General features: G+C 38.5%; 2 protein-coding genes across 7 annotated transcripts in view; one reads left to right on the top strand and one right to left on the bottom strand.

The window, feature by feature from the left end:
- Positions 1 to 21412, bottom strand: part of ARL13B (ADP ribosylation factor like GTPase 13B) — a 42132-nt gene that overhangs the window by 16368 nt on the left and 4352 nt on the right. For 4 of the 6 annotated variants that reach the window (XM_061342570.1, XM_061342571.1, XM_061342567.1 and 1 more), the window contains exons 2-4: positions 20257 to 20420; positions 18592 to 18658; positions 16768 to 17017 (exon numbers count right to left, since the gene is read on the bottom strand). In XM_061342570.1, the coding sequence (XP_061198554.1) occupies positions 16768 to 17017; positions 18592 to 18658; positions 20257 to 20325 (386 nt within the window). In that variant the 5' untranslated portion in view covers positions 20326 to 20420. Of the gene's footprint in view, positions 1 to 16767; positions 17018 to 18591; positions 18663 to 20256; positions 20421 to 21412 lie in introns of those variants that run through there. The other 2 variants (XM_061342568.1, XM_061342572.1) reach the window with 1 other exon arrangement.
- Positions 8128 to 9082, top strand: STX19 (syntaxin 19). Its single transcript, XM_061342560.1, has one exon. It carries the CDS (start codon positions 8175 to 8177, stop codon positions 9051 to 9053), a length of 879 nt encoding a protein of 292 aa, XP_061198544.1. The 5' UTR covers positions 8128 to 8174; the 3' UTR covers positions 9054 to 9082.

Genomic DNA, 21412 nt, shown 5'->3' on the forward strand with positions numbered 1-21412 from the left:
AAAAGGTTTGCTAGCCTCTGTTTTGCTTATGTTAACATCCCTGAAAGTCGAACTCCTGATCCACAAAAAGACAGGAAGATGGTGGTTTGTCAGACTGTTTCGTTTGTTCTTTCCTCCTCAGTTACTGGCAGTTCTTTTGCTTTTCAAGGAAGTCACAGAAAATGAAATTCTTGACATTTTTAACAAACAAACAGATAGAAGACTTAGCCAAGAGCTTTGGGCCTCCTATGGAGACCATAAGGCATTCTAAGATTAAGCTCTGAGCCCCCTAAACTACATGCCTTCTTCAGCAGCCTAAGCCCCTGTGCCTTCTAGATTGTTGACAACAGCGATAAACCCATCAGTTACGTTTTACTGATTGCCACTAGCCTCTTTTCTTAAATAAGCTGGCTTATTTCATTTCTTTAATTCACTTTCCATGCCTTCAATTCTTATGCAAAACAAGCCTTTGAATATTAGGGTAAGCTATAATGAAAAACTGGTGAATAAAGTGCTACGAGATCATCTGCCTGCAAATGTCAATTAAGAGTTTCCTTTCATGCAGTTGCTGGGAGATAGGAGAGACATTTCTCTAAGTCAACCTTTTCCTTGAACAGTTCCTCCAGGTCCCATTTAAATAACAGAATAGGTAGAAATAAGATTCTAAACTCATCCTGTTTGTAATATCTCTAGGCAACTCCAGAGGACCTTTATTCTCACATTACCTTTTGAAGTGGTCACAGGGATGTTAACAATTATAATTTGTTTCATTTTGGTAAAGTGGCCTCATTCTCACCCCAGCTCTGAATCATATTCGTAGCTACCCAAACCGTATTTCTTTGATACACTCTGTTCTACTATTAGTTTAATCATACCCACTGATCAAATAGGCTGCATCCAAAGAGATAGATGCCTGAGCTCGTATCAACAAGATTAAGTTCAGCTTCCGGATGTGCAATTCAAAAAGCAATGACAGTATTTTTGGAGATTTAAAGTATTGTAAATATGACTTATTTTCTTATACTTCATTTCACCCTGATCTATCAATACCCAGGCAAACATTAAAGTAACTCAAAGTTGCCTGTAAGATATATCCTTTAAAAAGCTGCCTGGAAATCCTTATGCTTCCTACAGGTGAGTTTCCAAGGCTGTGATATGTAGCTATATGGTCTGACAGACATGAAATGGGAATGTTAAGTAGGATGTTGTACAGTACAGATTGAAGCCTGCAATTCTACTGTCAGGAAGGCAAAAAACCTGAAACTGATTTATAGCAATTAAAAGTTGTGAATTAGGAGTTCAGACTATATATCCTAATAAATGGAAAGCATTCCCCATGTCCATTATCCTGTTGCAGCCCTTTCTCTTGCTCTTAATTTATTTTCATTTAAAAATATATCCATATCTAAACCTTAATTACATGTTTTGGCAAAGGAGATTACAATTTTCTTTCTGCCTTTCTATGACCTACAGGCAGCTACCATATTTGAACCAGCTAATTAAGTGAAGGTGCTGATTTCTAGTATTATTCTTGCTGGAAATACACAAATAGGTATCTACAACGTACACATTTACTTCTCTCTACTGCTCATTTCTGAGGGCTCTTAAGGAGCGGTACTGGCAGTAAATCTCTGGTTTAAGAGGTAAAAAACCCAGCATCAAAACATCACATTTCTTCAGTTTTGCTTTTAATCAAGGAATACTCCATTCCCTTACCAATTACAGAGAATAATCTACAGACTAATTGGTTTGCAGAGTGAGATCACCGATTTGTCAGCCGAGACTTGTAAGTGCAGTATGCGTCATCGTAACTGTGGACTTCTGTCAGTGTGAAAGCATGAACTCATTACCTCCATTACCAAAGTATCAGCAGGGAATGTGAGAACTGCTGTCTGTAGACATGGAACAGGTGGTAGATGCTTTTCCTCAAGTCTTCCACATCTGCAGTCATGCTTACACAACAAAGGCTCCAAAACTTTAAGGAACAATCTGAGACTTGCCACTCATTCACCGTGTTCTTTGAACCAAATAGAATTATAGAACAGTTTATTCTGGAAGGGACCTTCAAAGGTCATCTAGTCCAACCCCCTGCAACGAGCAGGGACATCGTGAACTAGATCAGGTTGCCCAGAACCACATCCAGCCTGGCCTTGAATGTCTCCAGGGATGGCACATCTACCACCTCTCTTGTGCCAGTGTTTTACCACCTTTATTGTAAAGAATAAAAGAGCAACCTCCTACCCGTTTTTCTAATTGGAACTTAAGAGAAATACTGACAGTTGTAGAGATATTTAAAGTATAAAAGCTTTAATACAGATGATTTGCAACCTGCTGTATTCTCCCACTCAAAATGCTAAACTTCATACCCTGTATTACTCCTTTGTCTTCTCTCTCAGCATTCTCTCTCATATCATTCAACATCACACAACTGACGCAAGACAGCTACACCTCCTACAACATGACTGTGTTACAGCTTCTGTCCAAACATCCATCTGAATAAATCTGAATTATTTTTAATCACTAAGGTCTCTTTTCCCCCTCAACATCTCCCTTGGAGGGCTTACTCCAACAGCACAATTCGGTTATACTTTTCCAGCAACTCTGGACTCATTCTTACCCATCTCTTGAACTCTGGATACTCAGACTTGGTTTATTCCATTGGTATCCCATGTTTTTACTCTGTATCAACATTTTTCTACCAGCCATTATCTATTTCACAGTACTTAGACAACTCCCAAGCTACCTTGCTTCAAAAGCAGCATTTCCATGCTACTACATACTGGGCAGCCTTATGGAAGTTATGGTGGGTAACACTGTCTCAAGGGGACAAGCAATCAGATTGCATTTCTACAGTGTTATAGAGTAGGAAATGCCAGAAGCAATGTGCTACAGGTTATTTGTTTCCCAGAGAAAAACGCTGACAAATACAAATTACCTTTGTGTGTTAGTATTTTCTAGTATTAGGAATGATATACCCATTAGCACTTAAGTCCCCTATACTGAAAATGTTACTGATTTTGCACTATCATATTGTATATACTCTGATACAATTTAGCTACCTTCCACATACAATGACATCTTTCTCTTAGGCTCATAACCAGGACCAGCTCTCTGACTTTGGTATTTTCCTGTTGAACCACTCCCACACTTCCCACAGACAGAAACTTGAACTTAGAACTACTTTAAAATATGTTTTCCCAAGGACTTATCATCTCAAGGCAGAAATGCTCGCAGGGGATATTTTCATCAGCCACCTTGCTGTGATAATCCTTGGTTTAAGCATGTTTGTTTCCAAGGTATTCAAGTTAGAGGAAACTTTTTAAACAAAGGAGAGAATAAACATCACCTCCTATAGCAAGATTGCTTCCTTTAGTTACTGCAGATATATTTGTGGGCAATAGGGCAAAACTCCAAAAATACATCAAAAAGTTCCTCCTTTTTTTGTAAGAACACACAAGAGAGCACTTTGGAGCAGCTGGAATTGCAACTCAAGGCACTAGTTTTTCCCACAGACTAAGTAACTTAAACTGTAGGCATTTAAATGTAGGCAACGTAGGCATTTAACTGTAGGCAATTTAAATATCACTAATGTTTTGTTGATACACTTAAGGCGCTTAAAGCAGTAATCACCTTCCACACCATAGTATGGCTTCAAACATTACTCAGAACCATTGTGCTCCAAAATAACAGTTACACAGGTTTGTTGGCACCATACAACAGAGCTATAATGTAATTTCACTTCAGCCTGGAAATGGATAGCAGTAATAATAATAACAAATAAATAATACCAACAATAACTTGTAACCTGAAATTCCTTTGCGACATGTTGCCTCCCAGTGTCCTCTACCCAATGCCCTTAACCGGCTCATACCTAAGGAACAGGAAAACAAACTGACCCTTATTTTTGTTGGAATTGTAAAAGAAAAAGCCCAAGCTATTTCAGCAAAGGTAAAGGAAGGAGTATGATGCAGAACACAGAGCATGTATCTCAAAGAGCTCTTAAAGAAAGAATTCTGTCCCTTAATTCCCTGCAAGTCCTCTTCTCCTGATGGATGGCAGTATGTTGAAATAAACAGCAGGAGGCATGCTAATTGCATCAAAGGTCAAATACTGACAGAGCCTTTTGTGTCAGGCATTTTAATGAAGGCACTGAATAACCAAGAAATAACAAATGAAACTACAGAAATCAAAATAAACAGAAGTTTTTGGTAAGTCAGAGGGTGGGAAGGAAATAAAACCATCAAAGCCAAAAAAATAAGCCATTAAATCTTATTACAACCAGTAACAAGAGTTCCATATGATGAACAAGAGTTCCATGTGATCAATTACCTACTTCATATACCCATTTATGCACTTAATGCTGCTGAAATCTCATTTTTGGATGTAGGCTCCCTGTTTACTGAGTCAACTAATACATTAGATAGGTGGAAGCTATTCTATATGGCTGCTTTGCAACTAAGCAAAAGAACCCTGAAACTTGCTGGATTAGGGTGGGTTTTTTTGTCCTTCCCCACCCCTGACCCCCCCTTAAAAAAATTAAGATGATGATAAAACACAAATATTAATTTCCATCAAATTCAGTATCTTTGAATTTAGGACATACTTTATGAGTGTGGCCAAACTGAAATACTGCTTGCATGCTCCTACCTTTTCTCCCCAAATACATGTACGAAAGCCCATCTATAATCCTTGAACTCTCAGTACAACTTAGGTACTGAGAAAAATTAGGCCTGATTCTTCCTCTTTTCCCTTCCTTACCCCTGCCACCTCCTCCCCAAATCTACCCTGTAGCCCCATCTGTTCTTTGGATACGCTTTCAATCTTAACATTGCTTCTAAGCGCAGACAGAGAAGACACAGTGCCACATCAGTCTAACTTATTGCAGCTATATTATTAGAGCAACTCCATTTCTACAGATTGTCTTTACTAAAGACTGGGTATCAGCTTATGATTCCATCTCCAAACATATGGTTTTAGTATCAGTAGGTAAAAGATGACACAGCAGTATTTATGACTGAAGAATGGTTTAGAAACATGGGCAAACCTCACCAGTGCTCTTCAGATTTATACATGTAAGAGCATTTAGGGCCATTTCTACATGCAGTCAATAATTTGAAGCTACAGTTTAACAAGCTAATACTTTCTCATCTACTGATTTGCTTTGCCTGTACTGCAGTCACTCTTTTAGCTGTTTTAACCCAAATTTTCCAACCTTTGATGAAGAAAAAGATGTGCTAGCCTGTGCTACTTCATTGCTTCAGAGGGATCATGTTTGAAAATGTTTTATTGAATGTAGAGGACACATCATTGGAGTGCTTTTGGTCCACGTATTTGCTTTACTCAACTCTAAAAGAATAGGCATATTCTCCCTCTATTGACAAAAACTTCAAGGAAAGAGACCTTTCATCTCAAAAGAACAACAGGATGTGCCCCTATATATACACACAAACCCATAGAACAACAACAAGGACTCAGTATGTGAACAGAGCTTGTTGTGGAACAGCCAGGAATTGAAGCCAACAGTTCTCAAGGTTATCTTCATCATGAAGACATCCTTATTTATTTGAAACCAGCATGCATGTCTGTTATCAGCATCATCAACCACTTTTATTGGCAAGCACATTCAGGCAGGTTTTGAAGGCAAGCCCGATAGGGTGTGAGGTATGAAACTAGGGTTCAAGTGCTTACATTCCACTCTTTTGTGAAACTGATGTTTAAACAAGGGGGGAAAAAAATCCATTAAGAGCAATTTTAAATGTTTTGTTCTTAGTTCTTTGCGAGTTTGAGAGTATTTGCAGATCTGCAATTCCATTGCTTCCACCCCAAGACTTACAGCTATTTCAAGACCATTGCACCTAAAGCATTGAAAAGTCAATGTCAATCATTAATGGATACACAAATTGACTTACTTTTAAACCATAGGAGATTAATCATATGGAAAATTGGAAACTGCACTTTTGAGAAATTGTACTGTGTTCTGAAGGAGTAACTGGATGACTGCATGCATGTTTTAGAGCTTTTCAGTAATTACTTGCATCCTCTTAGATACAAGAAAGTCTTGCCACCTCATATCATAAGCATTAATGATGCCCTTAGAGCTTGCTGTTAATCACAGGCTTGTCAAGCTATGCTAAAGTACCATGGGTCAACAGATGCATTAGGCTATACTAAAAACAGATTTTCAGGTCACTTCTCTGAAGCCTTGTTTATAGCACTCCTGGTTCCTTTCACATGCCCCAGCCTGAACTTTCCCTATAGCAGTTTCAGTGGTGCCAAGCAGCTCTGAAACACTGCTAAAGAATGTTATCTTGAAGAAATTGCCTGACTTGTGCTGAGAGGACATACACAAGTTAGGCAATGAAGAGGAATTACTGTAACAAAACTAACACATGTTGCATTTCTCCCCTCTCCCAGGAAGGTTTTCCCATAAACTACTTGCAAACTTTCCCGATCACAAGTCTCAGTACATTACTGTAACTTCTAATGACCTCCAGGCTTTACCAATTCCCCTTACGTGAATCAACAAACACTACATTCAGGTATTAAGGCATTAATGAAATAATAAGAAAGCAGTAAGGGAAATCCACATTCTCTCTCTTGAGTTATCCCTGCAGCACTTCAAGTTTTGTTTTTCAACTAACCCTCCTGCAGACAAGCCAGACCTAAGTCTATGGAAGACACATTCACACTGTTCAACTCTGTGCCTTACATTATGCAAAAGTCTATTTAGGGGCTTTAAATGTGCATAAGGGAGCAGAGATACCACAGCAGGATCATTTGAAGCTGTTAAAATGTACCAATATTGTTTGCATATTGACAGGTGACTGGATTGATCCTTTGTGGTTATTACAAATGCATCCTTTTGGATACTACAGAGGAATACTGCATTTGCTCACTTAAAAAAAAAAAGTAATAAATCTTTAGAATTAAGATTTAAGAAGAAATGCACCTATAAACCACTACTATTTCAGTAGACTGCCTGAAACCTCTGAAAACAGCCAAAGGATACTACTGTACTGTGCAATGTTTATGAGGAAACAGGCTTTTGAAAGACATATTTCCTTTAACCAGAAGACCCCATCATCTTCTAGTCCCAGATGTTTTATTTTTGTACTGAAACTTTCCATGCTTGACGATAGTCCAAGGAAGACATTCCTGGAGAGTCTGAGGAAAATACTTTCTTCCCTATAATTAAAGATAGTTGAACTCAGATATTTTCTAAACCATGCACAATAGAATCTTTCTCTTAATTATACCTCCAGTAATGCTTGCACAGCAGCCAGCATAGAAAACAGTACTAAATCTACTGTTTATTAAATAAACAGCAATGAATTGTATCCCACTAAAGTGCACAAAGTACATTCCATAAATAAAAAAGTATTTTCATCCTAAATTATTAGAGGCCTTAAATGATATCAGAGTTCTGTTATTCTGTCTCGCTGTAGAATTAATTGCTTCAGTTACCATCAGTTTAACTCCCCAGGCAAGCGAAGGAAAAATAGAGAAAGGTTTTTCAGTGTGGCTAAACTAAAAGGCTAAAGTAGTTTACTCATACCAGATCTCTGATTCATTACATAGTTTATCTTATAACCTCAAAAGCTGAAGTGTACGCTTCCTACTGAGAACCCAAAAATGGAGCAGCAGATTCACTCCTATTTCCTTAAAGATTTAACAGTTGATTAGTTTTCATGAAATAAGGAATTACAATAAAATGAGAATTTGAGTTACTTCTGTCCTCCTTTCAAAGCAAAAGTCATGTCCATGTGCCATATTCCTCATTGTTCTGACCCTACACCACAAATCTACCATGAAAAAGGGACTGGGTTAGAAATCACTGTGTGTGGACAAAACACTACAATGAAGAAGCTGAGGAAAGACTTAAACCATACCCACCTGAAAAGAAAAACTTTAGGTTATTAAGTCCTACTGAATCTGGATTAAATGGTGGAGCATATTGACATCAACTATCTTGTATATTTGTTCAGAATACCTACCACTTCCAATTCATTTCTACTTTTACTTTAGTGCAGAGGGAAGTAGCTTTACTTTCCAAAACTACTTGACATGTATACATATAACTGCTAACATTGATTGCTGTTACACTTTTTATTACAGCGAAACAAGGAAAAAAGAAAATAAGATAGTGAACTCTCTGCATTGCAAGAGGGCAAAATAACCCTCTGAACACAAAAACCATGAGAGACCGCCTCCAAGAGCTCAAATTGAGAGCTAAGGAACTACAGATAGCTGGAGAAAACAATGGTGCAACTGTACAAGAAGAAGAGCAGGAGGAGTTTGAACAGCAGGCCATTATTTATGAACAAGAGCCCATAACTGAAAGGCACTTGCATGAAATCCAGAAGCTTCAGAATGACATCAATAATTTGGCAGACGAAGTCCATAAATTCAGTCAACAGCAAAAAAGCCTGGTATCTTCAATGAGAAGATTCAGTGTTCTTAAAAAGGAATCTAACATAGCAAGAGAAATAAAAATTCAAGCAGAGCACATACGAAAGAGCTTGGATGAACTGTCAAAAACAGTGAAAAAAGCTGAAAGTGAGCATGGGCCATCACGTGCCACAGTGAGAATTCTAGCTTCCCAGCATTCTTTCTTATCCCAGCGTTACCTCAATGCTATGCTCGCATACAATGATGCTATAACTGCTAAGCAAGAGAAATGCAGACGATTTATTCTCCGTCAGCTTGAAGTAGCTGGTAAAGAAGTACCTGAGGAAGAAGTCAGTGACATGCTCCAACAAGGCAAATGGGAAATATTCAATGAAAACCTACTCACTGAAGTCAAAATTACCAAAGCTCAGCTTTCGGAGATTGAACAGAGACACAAAGAACTAGTCAATCTGGAGAACCAGGTCAAAGACTTAAAGGAACTTTTTATCCAGATATCAGTTCTGGTGGAGGAGCAAGGGGCCATGATCAACAACATCGAACTCAGTATGAACAATACTCAAGAATACACTCAAGTATCTAAAGAAAAATTTGGGCTTGCAGTCAAATATAGGAAAAGAAACCCTTGCAAAGTGTTGTGCTGCTGGTGTTGTCCATGCTGCAAATGATGAAAGAAATAAACTGTTTGAAATATGAATGGCTTCTGTTTAGTAAACTGATCTTGTAAAGCAGCCTCAGGATCCCTCGACTGCTTAATTTTTCTTCCCATTTCCCTTTCCGTAGAGTTCTCAGGAAAAACTGCATCTGTTTTTCCAAATAGACTTAAAAGAATGGGAAGAATGCTATTTTTTTTTCACAGAAACGTATGAACTAGGGTGAAAGATGAAAGGACACAAGAGCCACTTTTTGTTCTTCCACTCAAATTAAACAATGTGGCAACAAGCTACCTGTGCTTTTGGAAAGCATTGAAGACACTGTTAATCTCAAAACCAGGGTTCATAATAATAATGGGTTAGTTACCTTTTACAAAATAATAATTACCATTTTTAATTACCTGGAGGGATTTTAGGAGTCCTATTTACTTGGTTCAAATCTAAGGGGCTTTTCTTCCATAAATCTGAAACTCTACACATGCAGGTTTCTGCCCTGTAATCCATCCTTTTTGGAGCTGAAGGTTCTAACACAATTCAACAGAAAATAATAATGGAACTGAGACAAAAAAAAATTGTTTCCAAAAAGAAAAGAACACTACAGCATAGCACGCTAAACCCAAACACCAAACCAGGAATGTATTTCTGAGCTCCTTTATGCTGCGCAAAGACACAATCAGTACCACTACTGGGTACAGTCAGAGAAGTCAGAGCAAATAGCATAGAATTCTGCCAAACGCTAAGTGATGCTAGATGTCTTTAACTGCATCTAGTAAAAAATATATATATTAAAAGTCATCTATTATCAAAAGGCACTACTGAATTATTTCACATTGCAATATTTATAAATAGTTGGATCCTTTCCATTGCAGCCTAAAATCTCAACTGAAATTATTGTATGTTATCAAAGCACAACCAGAGGTCTGAATCTGAAAGTGAAAAGGATTCTTTACACAGTAATGACAAAATTAGATGATGGCACCACTGATGCTATTCCGTTAAATAATTTCCCTTAACTGTAAGGGAAGCTACTTTCATGGTCCAAGGGCAGAAACTAGCCAATAAGCAATACAGACAAAAAAGTTGCTGTTGCTGATATGCCCTTTCAGATGTGTATACGTACTGATGTGTATATAAGTGTATATAATACTTACAAATGTGCAGTACACAGAAACACCAGCACTTCTTTTCCTGTTTTTTCTTCTAGAAAAAAAACAAATGTTCATAACCCTTTCCTTCTCTCCTGGCCCCTTCATCAGAAGGGCATTACCGTATGTCTGTGAAGGATTACTGCAGTCAGTGTTACAGAAGAGAAAACTTAAATACAACCAACGTCACCCGCTTGCACAGTATCCCCCATGCAGAAATGTTCACATAAGCATCCTTATCTGAGAGAGAAATCCTTCCTCTTCACACAACAGATACGCTTCTTTGAAGTAAACTTGGTCATGTTAAACAAGAGCTGTACGTTAAATCCTGGAAGCAAACTTCAGTTTCACTAAGACTCAGGAAGACAGCTGCCTGCACATACACAAGTAAATAATCCATGTAGTTTTAAGCTGTATATTGGTTAGAAATGGCAGAAAAGAAACATACACAACACACTGCAGAAGAACTGAACAGAAAGAAAACCAGAAAGACTTGTGGAAAGATTTTTCTTAATATGAGATGCCATTAACTGAAAGTAAATAGTATTAGCTACAACTTACACTACCACGAGAACTGGATATTGAGCATTCAAAATGTTAGCAGCAGAAATTTTGTACAAATCATTAAAATGACTCTCCAGCAGTTGGGGGTAATTTTTTGTTCCATAGATAGGCAGAAAAGCAAACACATTAACACAGAGCTGCTAGAGCTGTAATCAGAAATGTGAAATACTAATATCTATAACCCCTCATCACCAAACCAACAGCCAGAAATAAACATTCTACTAAAAAAGATACCCACCCAGCAATCTGGCATAAAAATACCAGCTATAGCACATGGACTTTTATTTCCTCTCACATGTATTTCATGTGAAAGTAAAAAGGCAATAGAAAAACAAAACAAAGTTTGAACTTGTCTGTTGTCAGAAGAGTTGACCCATGAACGTAAGAACTGCACGAACCCTTGCTTTCTACAACTCAATTTCCCCATACATAACATTGATAACCTACTTAAGCACTTACTGTTAAACAAGGCCTACATGAGCAAAGCAAACATAAATTCAGGAGCAATACAGAACAGTAAAAACTATTGCCAAATATAAAGTTTAACAGTTTCAAGTAATTTGTACCAAGAGTCAGCCAATATCATCAGCACATGAGAACTGTCTTAAAATGATACTTTGATACCTCCATGGATGGTGGTAGATACTAAGATGTCACAGAACCAACTAAATTTGAAGCAAGTATCACATAGAAAGACACCAGAACACCTATATTCCCATATTACTATAATACAGTGTCTCATACCAATCTTATGCCACATTGCACAATTCAGTCTATTCTCTCTCCAGGCTATTGAGCTTCCACTTCTCCCTGAATATCGCTCAGGCTTGCTATCCACTCCTCTCTGTCAGGGGGGACAAGGAGCAAGGGTCATCCTCATTTTTACTTTTCTTATGGCATTACTGTAATACTATCAATTGGCATGGAAGAAAAGATAGCAAAAGAAAGAGGGCCAGTGACTCCAACTCAACTTTGCTCTGTAATGAAGAGCGCATCTCATACTCTTCAGTAACAGACCCTGTTCTTCATTTTGAAATGAGTCCCATCTACCCATGGTAATTCATGGCAGTATCTTCCTAGCACTACTCACAGTATAAAGTTGATTACAAACATGCAGTGACGTAGAGTGACATTAATTCCCAGTACTTTCCAGAAAGGACCGTTGCTTGTTTTGGCAGATGTACAGCAAAATAGGAAAAACATGCTGGGGAAACATTCTATTTCTAGTCAAACAAATAACTGAAATACTGGGAAAAAATAACATTAAAAAAACCGCAAACAAACAAAAAATACCGCCCACCAAACAGATTTTTAACTTTTTTCCTCAAGGTTATTTAGATGTTACCATCAGAGATGTTTTTACTGTAGTGAAACAGACCTCACAGTTATAACCAACATTATCTTTTCACAGGAAGAAGCACACGGTTACCTAAATTAGGAATATGTAATTTTCTTTTTTAAATCTTTGAGGAGAAGGTATGTTTAGATGAAGAAACTCCATGATTCAGCATGATTTCCAGCATGACATCCTTCTTTCTAAACTGGCGAGACATAAATTTGATGGACAGACCACCTGGTGGACAAAGAACTGGCTGGATGTCCACATGGAGCGAGTTGCAGTCAACGGCTCAGTGTCCAGCCTGGGACTGGTAACAAGTACTGTTCCTCATAGCAGCCTTCCAATATCTGAAGGGGGACTACAAGGATGCTGGAGAGGTACTCAGGACATGGGGTAATGGGTTGAAACTTAAACAGGGGAATATAAGGAAGTTCTTTACTGTGAGGCTGCTAAGGCACTGGAACAGGTTGCCCAAACAAGTGGCAAATGCTCCATCCCTGGCAATGTTCAAGGCCAGGCAGGACGAAGCCTTGGGCGACATGGTTTACTGTGAGGTGTCCCTGCTCAAGGCAGAGGGGGTTAGAATGATCTTGAGATCCTTTCCAACCCTAACCGTTCTATGATTCTATGATATTATCTATTATATCATATCAAAATCTGCCTACCAGAGTAGAAAAAGGTTTTTTCCCCCACTACTTTTTCAGACCATTTTTGCAAGGACAGTTAGACCCTACAATAGCTGCTGACCTATATCAAATTCATACTGTTAGAAGACAGAGACTAAAACTAGTTTTAATTCATTCACTTCACCTGTTCTCAAAGGCAACAGACAGCTGAGGGCTTGTTGCACTATAACCAGACATAGCATGTGCTTATTCAGCCAGAGATGCTGAATGGGTGAAGGGAAGAGAAGGAGAAAGATGGTAAGACTTCAGGAACTAGTGACAGATGTCAGAGTATGGAAGAAAAGGTGAGTATATTATGGAATGTGTTTATTCATTAGTACACTTATATAAATTGTACTTTACTTCCTTTTGGAATTACTATTGAACAACCAATTTTCTAAAAGCATTCAATAACTGCACTCTTAATCCAAAGCCTAATGTTCTGAACACCAGGAACTCTACAAGTAAAACAGGGTGAACATTCCAGTAAGCATTTACCTAATTTACTTAACAGGGAATGCAATTTCTTTTTCGAGTTTTCCTTTCATATATGCTGAGGTAATCCATGGTATAAAGGCAGATTAGGAAGAGAATGCTGACAGATCAGAATTCTTGTCCAGAGGCAAATCCCTACCTCCTTACCATAGCTGCCACTCCAACATCACTCTTTTCCAAGTTTTATTAACTAAGAAGGAAAAGATTATAGAGCACAGCCACAAATATGCTATTGATAACCTGATAACTGGAATGATCCTTTAAATACACAAATCTAATTGCCTTATGAGCAATGGCTTATTTCAAACATCCATCTTAATTAACAGTCATGAAGATTTTAGTTTCCCCAGTCCAACTGGAAAATTAGTTTTTTCCTGATAGATAAAAGCACATAAATGTGAAAGAATACAGGAATTCTGTCTCTTTGATTACTATCTAGCAGAAGTACACCTAAACAAAGAAAAGGACAAGCAGATGGTATGTACACATAATAATACACCCAATACCGCACATACAGCAACTTCTGCTGCTGCCCTCAAAGCCCAGAATAGACTTGCATCCAATCTTACAGCATACTCATATATACACCCCTGTACAAGACACTGAATATAGCACAAATTAGGGTAAAGAGCATTAGACTGAAATTCAGACCTGGCAGTTGAAATTTTGGTATACAGGTTCAATGCATGCTTAAAAAGAAGCATGAATATCCAGTGTAAAACTTGTAATTGCTTCATTCTGCTCAAGTCACCAATAACTCTTTCATCACTCTTCAGCGCACACACACTCTGAAGTCACAGCTATTTCCTTCTGTTCCTCCAGAGTTTTGGTTCTTTTATTAGCTTTTAAGATGATTATTGGTAATTAATAAAACATTAACGAATAACCACTTTGTATTTAAGCATACAAATAACATCGTGGAGAAATCTGTACACCTACAGAGATCAGAGAAGAAATTACACCTGTTTTTCTGCTTCTCCTTGCTTATTTCAAGTGCTGGAGGAAAGCAGCAGTCCAGACAAGTGACAGGCTTGTGAAACATGGAAATCACAGAGAAGTTTCTCTCCTCTGGCATGGAATTGTAACAGTATTCCATTAAAAGAAAGATTGTGCTCTGCACTGCAAGAACATGGGAGATAAGGGAATTACTTACAGTCAGCTTCAACTTCCCTGGATTTAATACTCAGAGGTCACTGTTTTGCTTTCGGCAAATACTGGACTTCACACATACATGCAGAGACTAAAAGGCACCAATTAGAAACTAAGCAAGACATTAGAGAACTTACAGCTACGTGGTTGCAAGGTACCCAACAAAACAAACGCTGAACATCCTTAAAAGGAAATATTAAAAAGGCTGATTTTCACCCCAAATTTGAAAACCTACTCTCACTTACTCTGCTCTTGATGCGTTTGCATTTTTAGGGACTTAAGGGAAAAAAGTTTATGCCACAGAACTTTTATTTGGCAAGTAGGGGTGATGGGGATTTGCACCTCCAACCAAAGTCATCTTCAGGCAAGGGAAGGGGCCTGGGACCAGTTTAATCTCATTTGCTAAGCACTCCATTTCCATACCATAAACACTAGGTGCTTGCTGACCAAGCCTTCCTGCTTCACACCTCACAGACTTCACAATGTAAGATGTGCTTCAAATATTGGAACAAATTCTAGGTTTTAGTGATTTGAACATGCCAAGAGTAGTATAGCAATGCCATGAACAAAGAGACCAAACAGAAACAACGACAATACAGGAAAGAAGTCATAACTCAAGATGCAGACTGATATAGGAAGCATAAAACAAAAAAACACTGGACCATAGAATCACAGAATCATAGAATAGTTAGGGTTGGAAAGGACCTTAAGATCATCCAGTTCCAACGCCCCTGCCATGGGCAGGGACACCTCACACTAAACCATGCCACCCAAGGCTCTGTCCAACCTGGCCTTGAACACTGCTGGAGATGGAGCATTCACAACTTCCCTGGGCAGCCCATTCCAGTGCCTCACCACCCTTACAGTAAAGAACTTATTCCTTATATCCAACCTAAACTTCCCCTGGTCAAGTTTGAACCTGTTACCCCTTGTCCTATCACTACAGGATCCTTCCACAGAACTGGAACACTGCAAAAGCAAATTCTGTTCCAAGGCCTGAGGCTCAATCAGTTACACAGCAGAACCAACAAACTTGTTTAGTTACCATTAGACACTCTGCCTTCTAATCACCTACTGCAATGAATCAAAACCCCTGGGATTTGATCCTGAGTGGGCTCTCTGCAGGTACAGCCAGCCACCCAGATAAACTTTATCTACAGGATTAAGGCATAGAGAATTGTATGAGAAAACAAAACCAAACCAACAACTAGAAAAACCTAAAGATGTGTTTATTTAGAAACACTGCTCAGTTGTCAGCTGTCATAGTTGCATTTTCAGGACAGATTTGAGTTAAACTACCTGTATTAAGCTGGTTTTATTGCCTTCCTGTACTAATAACATTCAGATAGCAATGGAAGTAAACGCTATTAGCCTGCTGAACTACCACCACTCGATCAAAACAATTAGCCAAATCACCCTACAATGCTACTTAAGAGGCCTCTCCACTTTACAGATTCTTTATGACAGCACAGGAACGTTGTGCAATTACTGTATTCTGCAGGTCTTACACCCACCAGACAAAGATACTGTCCTGATAAACCATTTTAAACTTTCATGGTTTATTTTGTGTCTTCAAAAGGGTACTTTTCCTCAAAGACCTGTGGTGCGTGGCTGAATTCAATAAAATATGTTATTTCCAGTCTTTCATGAAATCTAGATTTTTAAGCAGAGAAATTCATGAATCTACCTATTCTGTGAGAGAATGGCTCCAGACCTTATACACTTCAACTTTCTTGTTTCTAAACGCACGCACTGAAACAAAAGCACATGCCAAATACTATTACAGTAAGCCTTCTTTAATGAGATTTTGCTGATCATGTATCAGCAGCACCACCATGTGTTAAACAAACAAGACATTTATTGCTGAGGGATTAGTGGTATGACAGAATATAATCTACCACATACAATTCAAGTAATTGATGTAGAACAGGAACGATACTTTTACACCATGTTGCCATGCCAAACTTGCAAAACCCTTTAACCTATCATCCCATTTCAAGTAATATCAGAATCTTGAAGAGTTTAAAAACCCCACACAACTAATGATTGAGAAATACCCCTGAGAAAGACTAAATAGGATCTAATGTCAGATGCAGTGAATGGATTCAGTGTATCACCACATGCAAGTTGGGAAAGAGAGAGGGAAAATGGGAAAAGGCTTTGTTCACTAGTATGATGCTAAGACTGCTGTACATAAATACCTCAGAAATACCGTCTAACTGCAATATTGCTTAGCACTGAAGTTACAGTAGCATTAGCATTCTTTACATCTATGTTTATCCTATACATAAATACTTCTTTAGAAGATGATTCAAAGGTCAAAATTTACAGCATTTCAGATTATTAGGAGAGCATTTCTTAACGTTACTTACACTAACACAGGTTTTCCTGATATCTTCGGGCTGTTTAAAACTTCTATCATGGCTTGCTTCGTTTCTTCCATCCTTGCAACGTCACTGGAATCCACAACAAATATTACACCGTAGGACTCAGCATAGTAATTTCTCCAGATATTTCGAATCCGTTTTCCACCTCCTAAATCGAAGATGGTGACTTCAAAGCGTCCCTGTTTAAGGTCAATCTTGGAAAACCCAACAGTTGGAGCCACGTCTTCAGGAGACTCTGCCAGAGTTCAAAGAAAAGCTTCAGTAAAAACTGTCCTTAGTTATTTAAAGGGGTTTTTACATCATGATTTGTGTAGCAAGATTAATATTTTAAAGACATGGAGCAAACCATCCCTGTTAAGTGACACCATATTGCTAACCACATCATTTTTACCTTAGTATTTTCCCTCTCCTTAGGTAACTTCAAATTAGCACACTTGTCTATCAACCAGTTACTTCACATTAATTTAGGTAGGGGCACTGGGAAGAGGGAGGGGGACAAAAAATTCCATCTTCTTTTAGATTGTCATGCCATATGTTAAAAATCTATAGATTTATATTTAATACTTTTGCTTGCTGTCACCCTTTTCAGAGGGCAAAGAAACCCTGTATTTGCCTCACATCACTAAGCTCTCTACTGTAGGGATGAGTTACTTGGATCTCTCTGTTTTATGTGTTTGGTAGCACAAGGTGAGAGAAACAGATGTAAAATTCAGCTTGTTGAGAGGAAGCAATGAGGGCATGGTCAAAAGCACTGAGCTCTGAAGAGCAGTGCAAAAGCTAAATCACCATTAGCCTTCTGCTACCATGTTTCTCTTCTGAAAGAACCTTTACACACAGCTGTAATGGGCATTTAGGACAGACCCCTTGACCAGAACAGTGTAAGCCAAGACTCTTGGGACCCCCAGTTGTGAAAAACTAGAGCTTCAAAACTCAGCAGACTTAATTCTGAAGAATGATTTGCATTGTGAGCCATAAGTATGTGCTCTTACCAAAGAGCACAATGAACATGAGGGCTGGTTAAGGCTGAAAGTTATTGATGGTGCTGAATATAAATGGATACTGCTGAAACATCAGCTCCCATTGTACGGTGAAGTCTCCAGTGATGAACAATCTTCAAGGTAAAACCAGGGTCTGCCATATAAACTGCAGATCCATTCTGGCAAATACAACTTTGGTAACCATGCTGATTTGCCTAGGTTTAAGACACACAAGAACTGAAACGTATTTCAGTTCTAAAACCCAGCAGACATAACTGCAGCCTCCTCCTATAGTCTGTATGGCTGGTACACAGCCAAAAATACTGGTGTTATCAACCCTGAAGCCTAACTGAAGGTTCTGATCTCTGCAAGCAATGTTAAAAGGGACACCATACTACTACCCTTGAAAAAGATGTAACAGACCACTGCCTGGTCTACCTTAGCTCAACATGTCCAGTGGCCAGTGAGCAGATGTGGCGCTTGCTCTGCTAGTTCTCCTGATTATAAAGCACATGACTAGGAGTACCTACTTTTTAAGTCACCCTAGGATGATTTATCAGGTACCAAAATTCAGGATCTTTATGTTTCAAAGGTAAGACCCCTTCATTCTTTTATCGTCTGCAGGTCTTCACACAATAGGGCCTGTGACATGCTCACTTTGGCAACCGCACATGTACCACTTCTGGCAGTATGATCGCCACATTTTCTTTCAACAATATGGGAGGAAAAGATGAATTAAGAGATAAAGCACTATTTAAAGATTTAAATGGTGGAAAATTAGTAATTATACTCTCAATGCTCCATGTAGATGATCAACAAATTAATTGCTTACCTCCTTGAATTCCTCGGACTGTAGCAGTTTTACCAGCGTTATCAAGACCCACCATTATTAGTGTCACCTTCCTCCATAAGGAGAAAAAACAAGAAAAAACAAGAGAAGAACAAAAAAGATATTTCAGACCTTTTCTTCCCTCTACATAGACATCACTTATATTAAGATTTTTTAATACACACGTAGAAAACTTAGCATAAAGTAGTAGAAAGAACAGGCAGCAAAATACAACGTGGCAGGCGTGGCTACAGTTGTGTATCTGGTGTTCAATACATTACAGAATCACAGACTGGTTTGGGTTGGAAGGGACCTTAAAGTTCATCCGAGTTCCAATCCCCTGCCATGGGCAGGGACACCTCTCTCTGAACTAGGGTGCTCCAAGCCGTATCCAACCTGGCCTTGAACACAGATGGGGCAGCCACAGCTTCTTAGGGCAACCTGTGCCAGTGCCTTCCCACCCTCACAGTATAGAATTTATTCCTGCTATCTAAATCTCCCCTGTCCAACCATCTGATAAGTACAGCAGACAAAGGCATGAAATGGTACGTCTAATACTGTACTGTGAATTTCAAGTAAGATAACGATTTTGCTTTCAACTTTTATCTGCCTTTTGAAATTTAATTTCACAGCACTGTAAATTTTATTCTTTTTGTAATTCCATTTCCATTCCCCTGTATTTTTGCCATCTCTCTGCCTCAAAGTTGTGCCTGTATTAGGAATTTATTTCTGCCTCAACCAGTGCACCTGAACAACACTATACAGTACACAACACTTGTGTAGACAACATCAGATGTTTTAAGTAAGTGGCACTGGTACTCATTGTGTTTTTGTTTCAAGCAGGAGCAATCTAAAGCGCAAATGTGTAAACCAGTGGTGTTAAGTAAGTACTTTATATAAGCAAACTGGTATACAGGTTAGAATTGATACCATGACAGGATTTTAAACAAAGCAAGAGGAAAAACATATCTACATGTATACCTCAATTGTTCCTCTTACTCACAAAGACTTAAAGAGTAGTCAAAAGAATTCACTTCTTTTTATGCCCTTTTAAGTGAAAGAATACTAAAACCATTGTTATTTCTGGACTCCAAACTGTAACAGCATCATATATGAAGTATAATTTATGATGGTTCTTTCAGAAGAGCCAAAAACCTCTGAGGAAAGAACCTAAAAATTAACAGTAAGATCTTAGAAAATTAAACTTTAATGGTAAGCTAAATTCAAATACTCATGGACATTTATAAACTCACAATTGTCTATAACACATTGGTGATGTCAGAAAGTTATTCAATCCAATATAGTTCTTTGAACAGCATCACCTTCTTTAAAACCTAAATAATGTAGCACTGAAGAAGGGAGCAAATCCTTCTACATGACTGTGAAGTCTAAATGAGTGTGGTGCAGCTTTTATTTCCCTTCCCCATAGTTTGCACGCAGTTTGAAACAAACTATGTACTACCTATGCATGTCTGCTACCTGGAGGGAAAAGGATGCAGGATGTCAAAGTAAAAGCTACAGAAACAAATCAGAACAGTAGAATTCCATGGATTTTGTCACAGAATTAAAAAGTCCAAAACAATATTATATAGCAGACAAAGTAAAACATAGGTGAAATATAGTTTGGGAAGGTCATTACAGAAATGTAAAATACTTTCACATGTTTACCTGACAGGTTCCTGCCACCGTTTTAACCAGCTGCAGCAATTGGCCATTAGACTGAACATCCCTCTTCATTAGCCATCAATAGACACAAAAGCTACGGAAACGATGTGGACAGGCCAGAGTAACCCAAGAGAGGCTGCAGAGGTCCAGGCGTTGTCTTGTCACTGCTAGCAAAAAGAAAGAAATTCATAGTTAGCCCTTATGTTTAATCAAGGCAAGCGATTTCCTTAGCAGCAGCCTGTCTATTCACAGTGAGTCATATTCAGTCAGCCCTATGATAGTCTCATGCTTCATCTGCCCCCATGTTACATATCTAGGCAGTAACACAGTGCTCATACAAAAAATAATGCAAGACTATTGCACAGAAGGAAAGCCTGCAAGTTAGAGCAATAAGACACTGATATTCCAGTGCTTGCCTCACTAACACATCCCACAGCTCTGCTGGTTGACAAAAATGTAAGGACCAATTTCAAGCATGAGTAAGACTTGTAAGAACATCACGGGATAAGACATTAAGAGCAAACAAAGAACATCCTACCTGTTCAATATAGTCATTTAATTGCTAATTTCTTTTACATGAAGAGATCCCGCAACAAGGAAACTGGGTTCTCTAGTGAGTACTTTGAGGAGCTGGCACCTTAATATATAGTAATTGTCAATAAATTAAATCTAAGTACCAAGCACTTCCATAATTTTACAATCCCACTTCCCACATTTCAAGCAGGATAAAGAAACAGAGAATATTAATCTTTCTGCTGTTGCTCCGTGGAACAAACAGCAGAGAAAAACTGTGATCACATGCATATTTATTTCTTTGTATGCACACTTAAGCTATGAAACGGTAAAACTTACACAAACCATGCAGTCAAGTGCACAACAATGCAAAAGCTTTAAAACTCCCTTAATTATTCAGCTACAATAATGCTACTGCGAACAACTGCAGTTGTCCAAGTAAAGACTTCCACTAGCAAGCTTTGGGCAATTTTACTCCAGGAGTTCAAACCCATAACCTCCCTGGTGGACGATGTACCAAGTCTGGCTGTTATTTTCTTCACAGCAGCAGGTACGGTGCTGTTCTCTGTATTTTTGGCTAAACCAACACTGATAACACAAGACTATTTTGGCTATTACTGGACAGTATCTGCACAGCACCAAGGCT

This window comes from Neopsephotus bourkii, unplaced genomic scaffold (assembly GCF_033783945.1).
Source record: "Neopsephotus bourkii isolate Nb327-2 ecotype Australia unplaced genomic scaffold, CSIRO-AGI_Nbou_v1 NB_1797, whole genome shotgun sequence".
NCBI lineage: Eukaryota > Metazoa > Chordata > Aves > Psittaciformes > Psittacidae > Neopsephotus > Neopsephotus bourkii.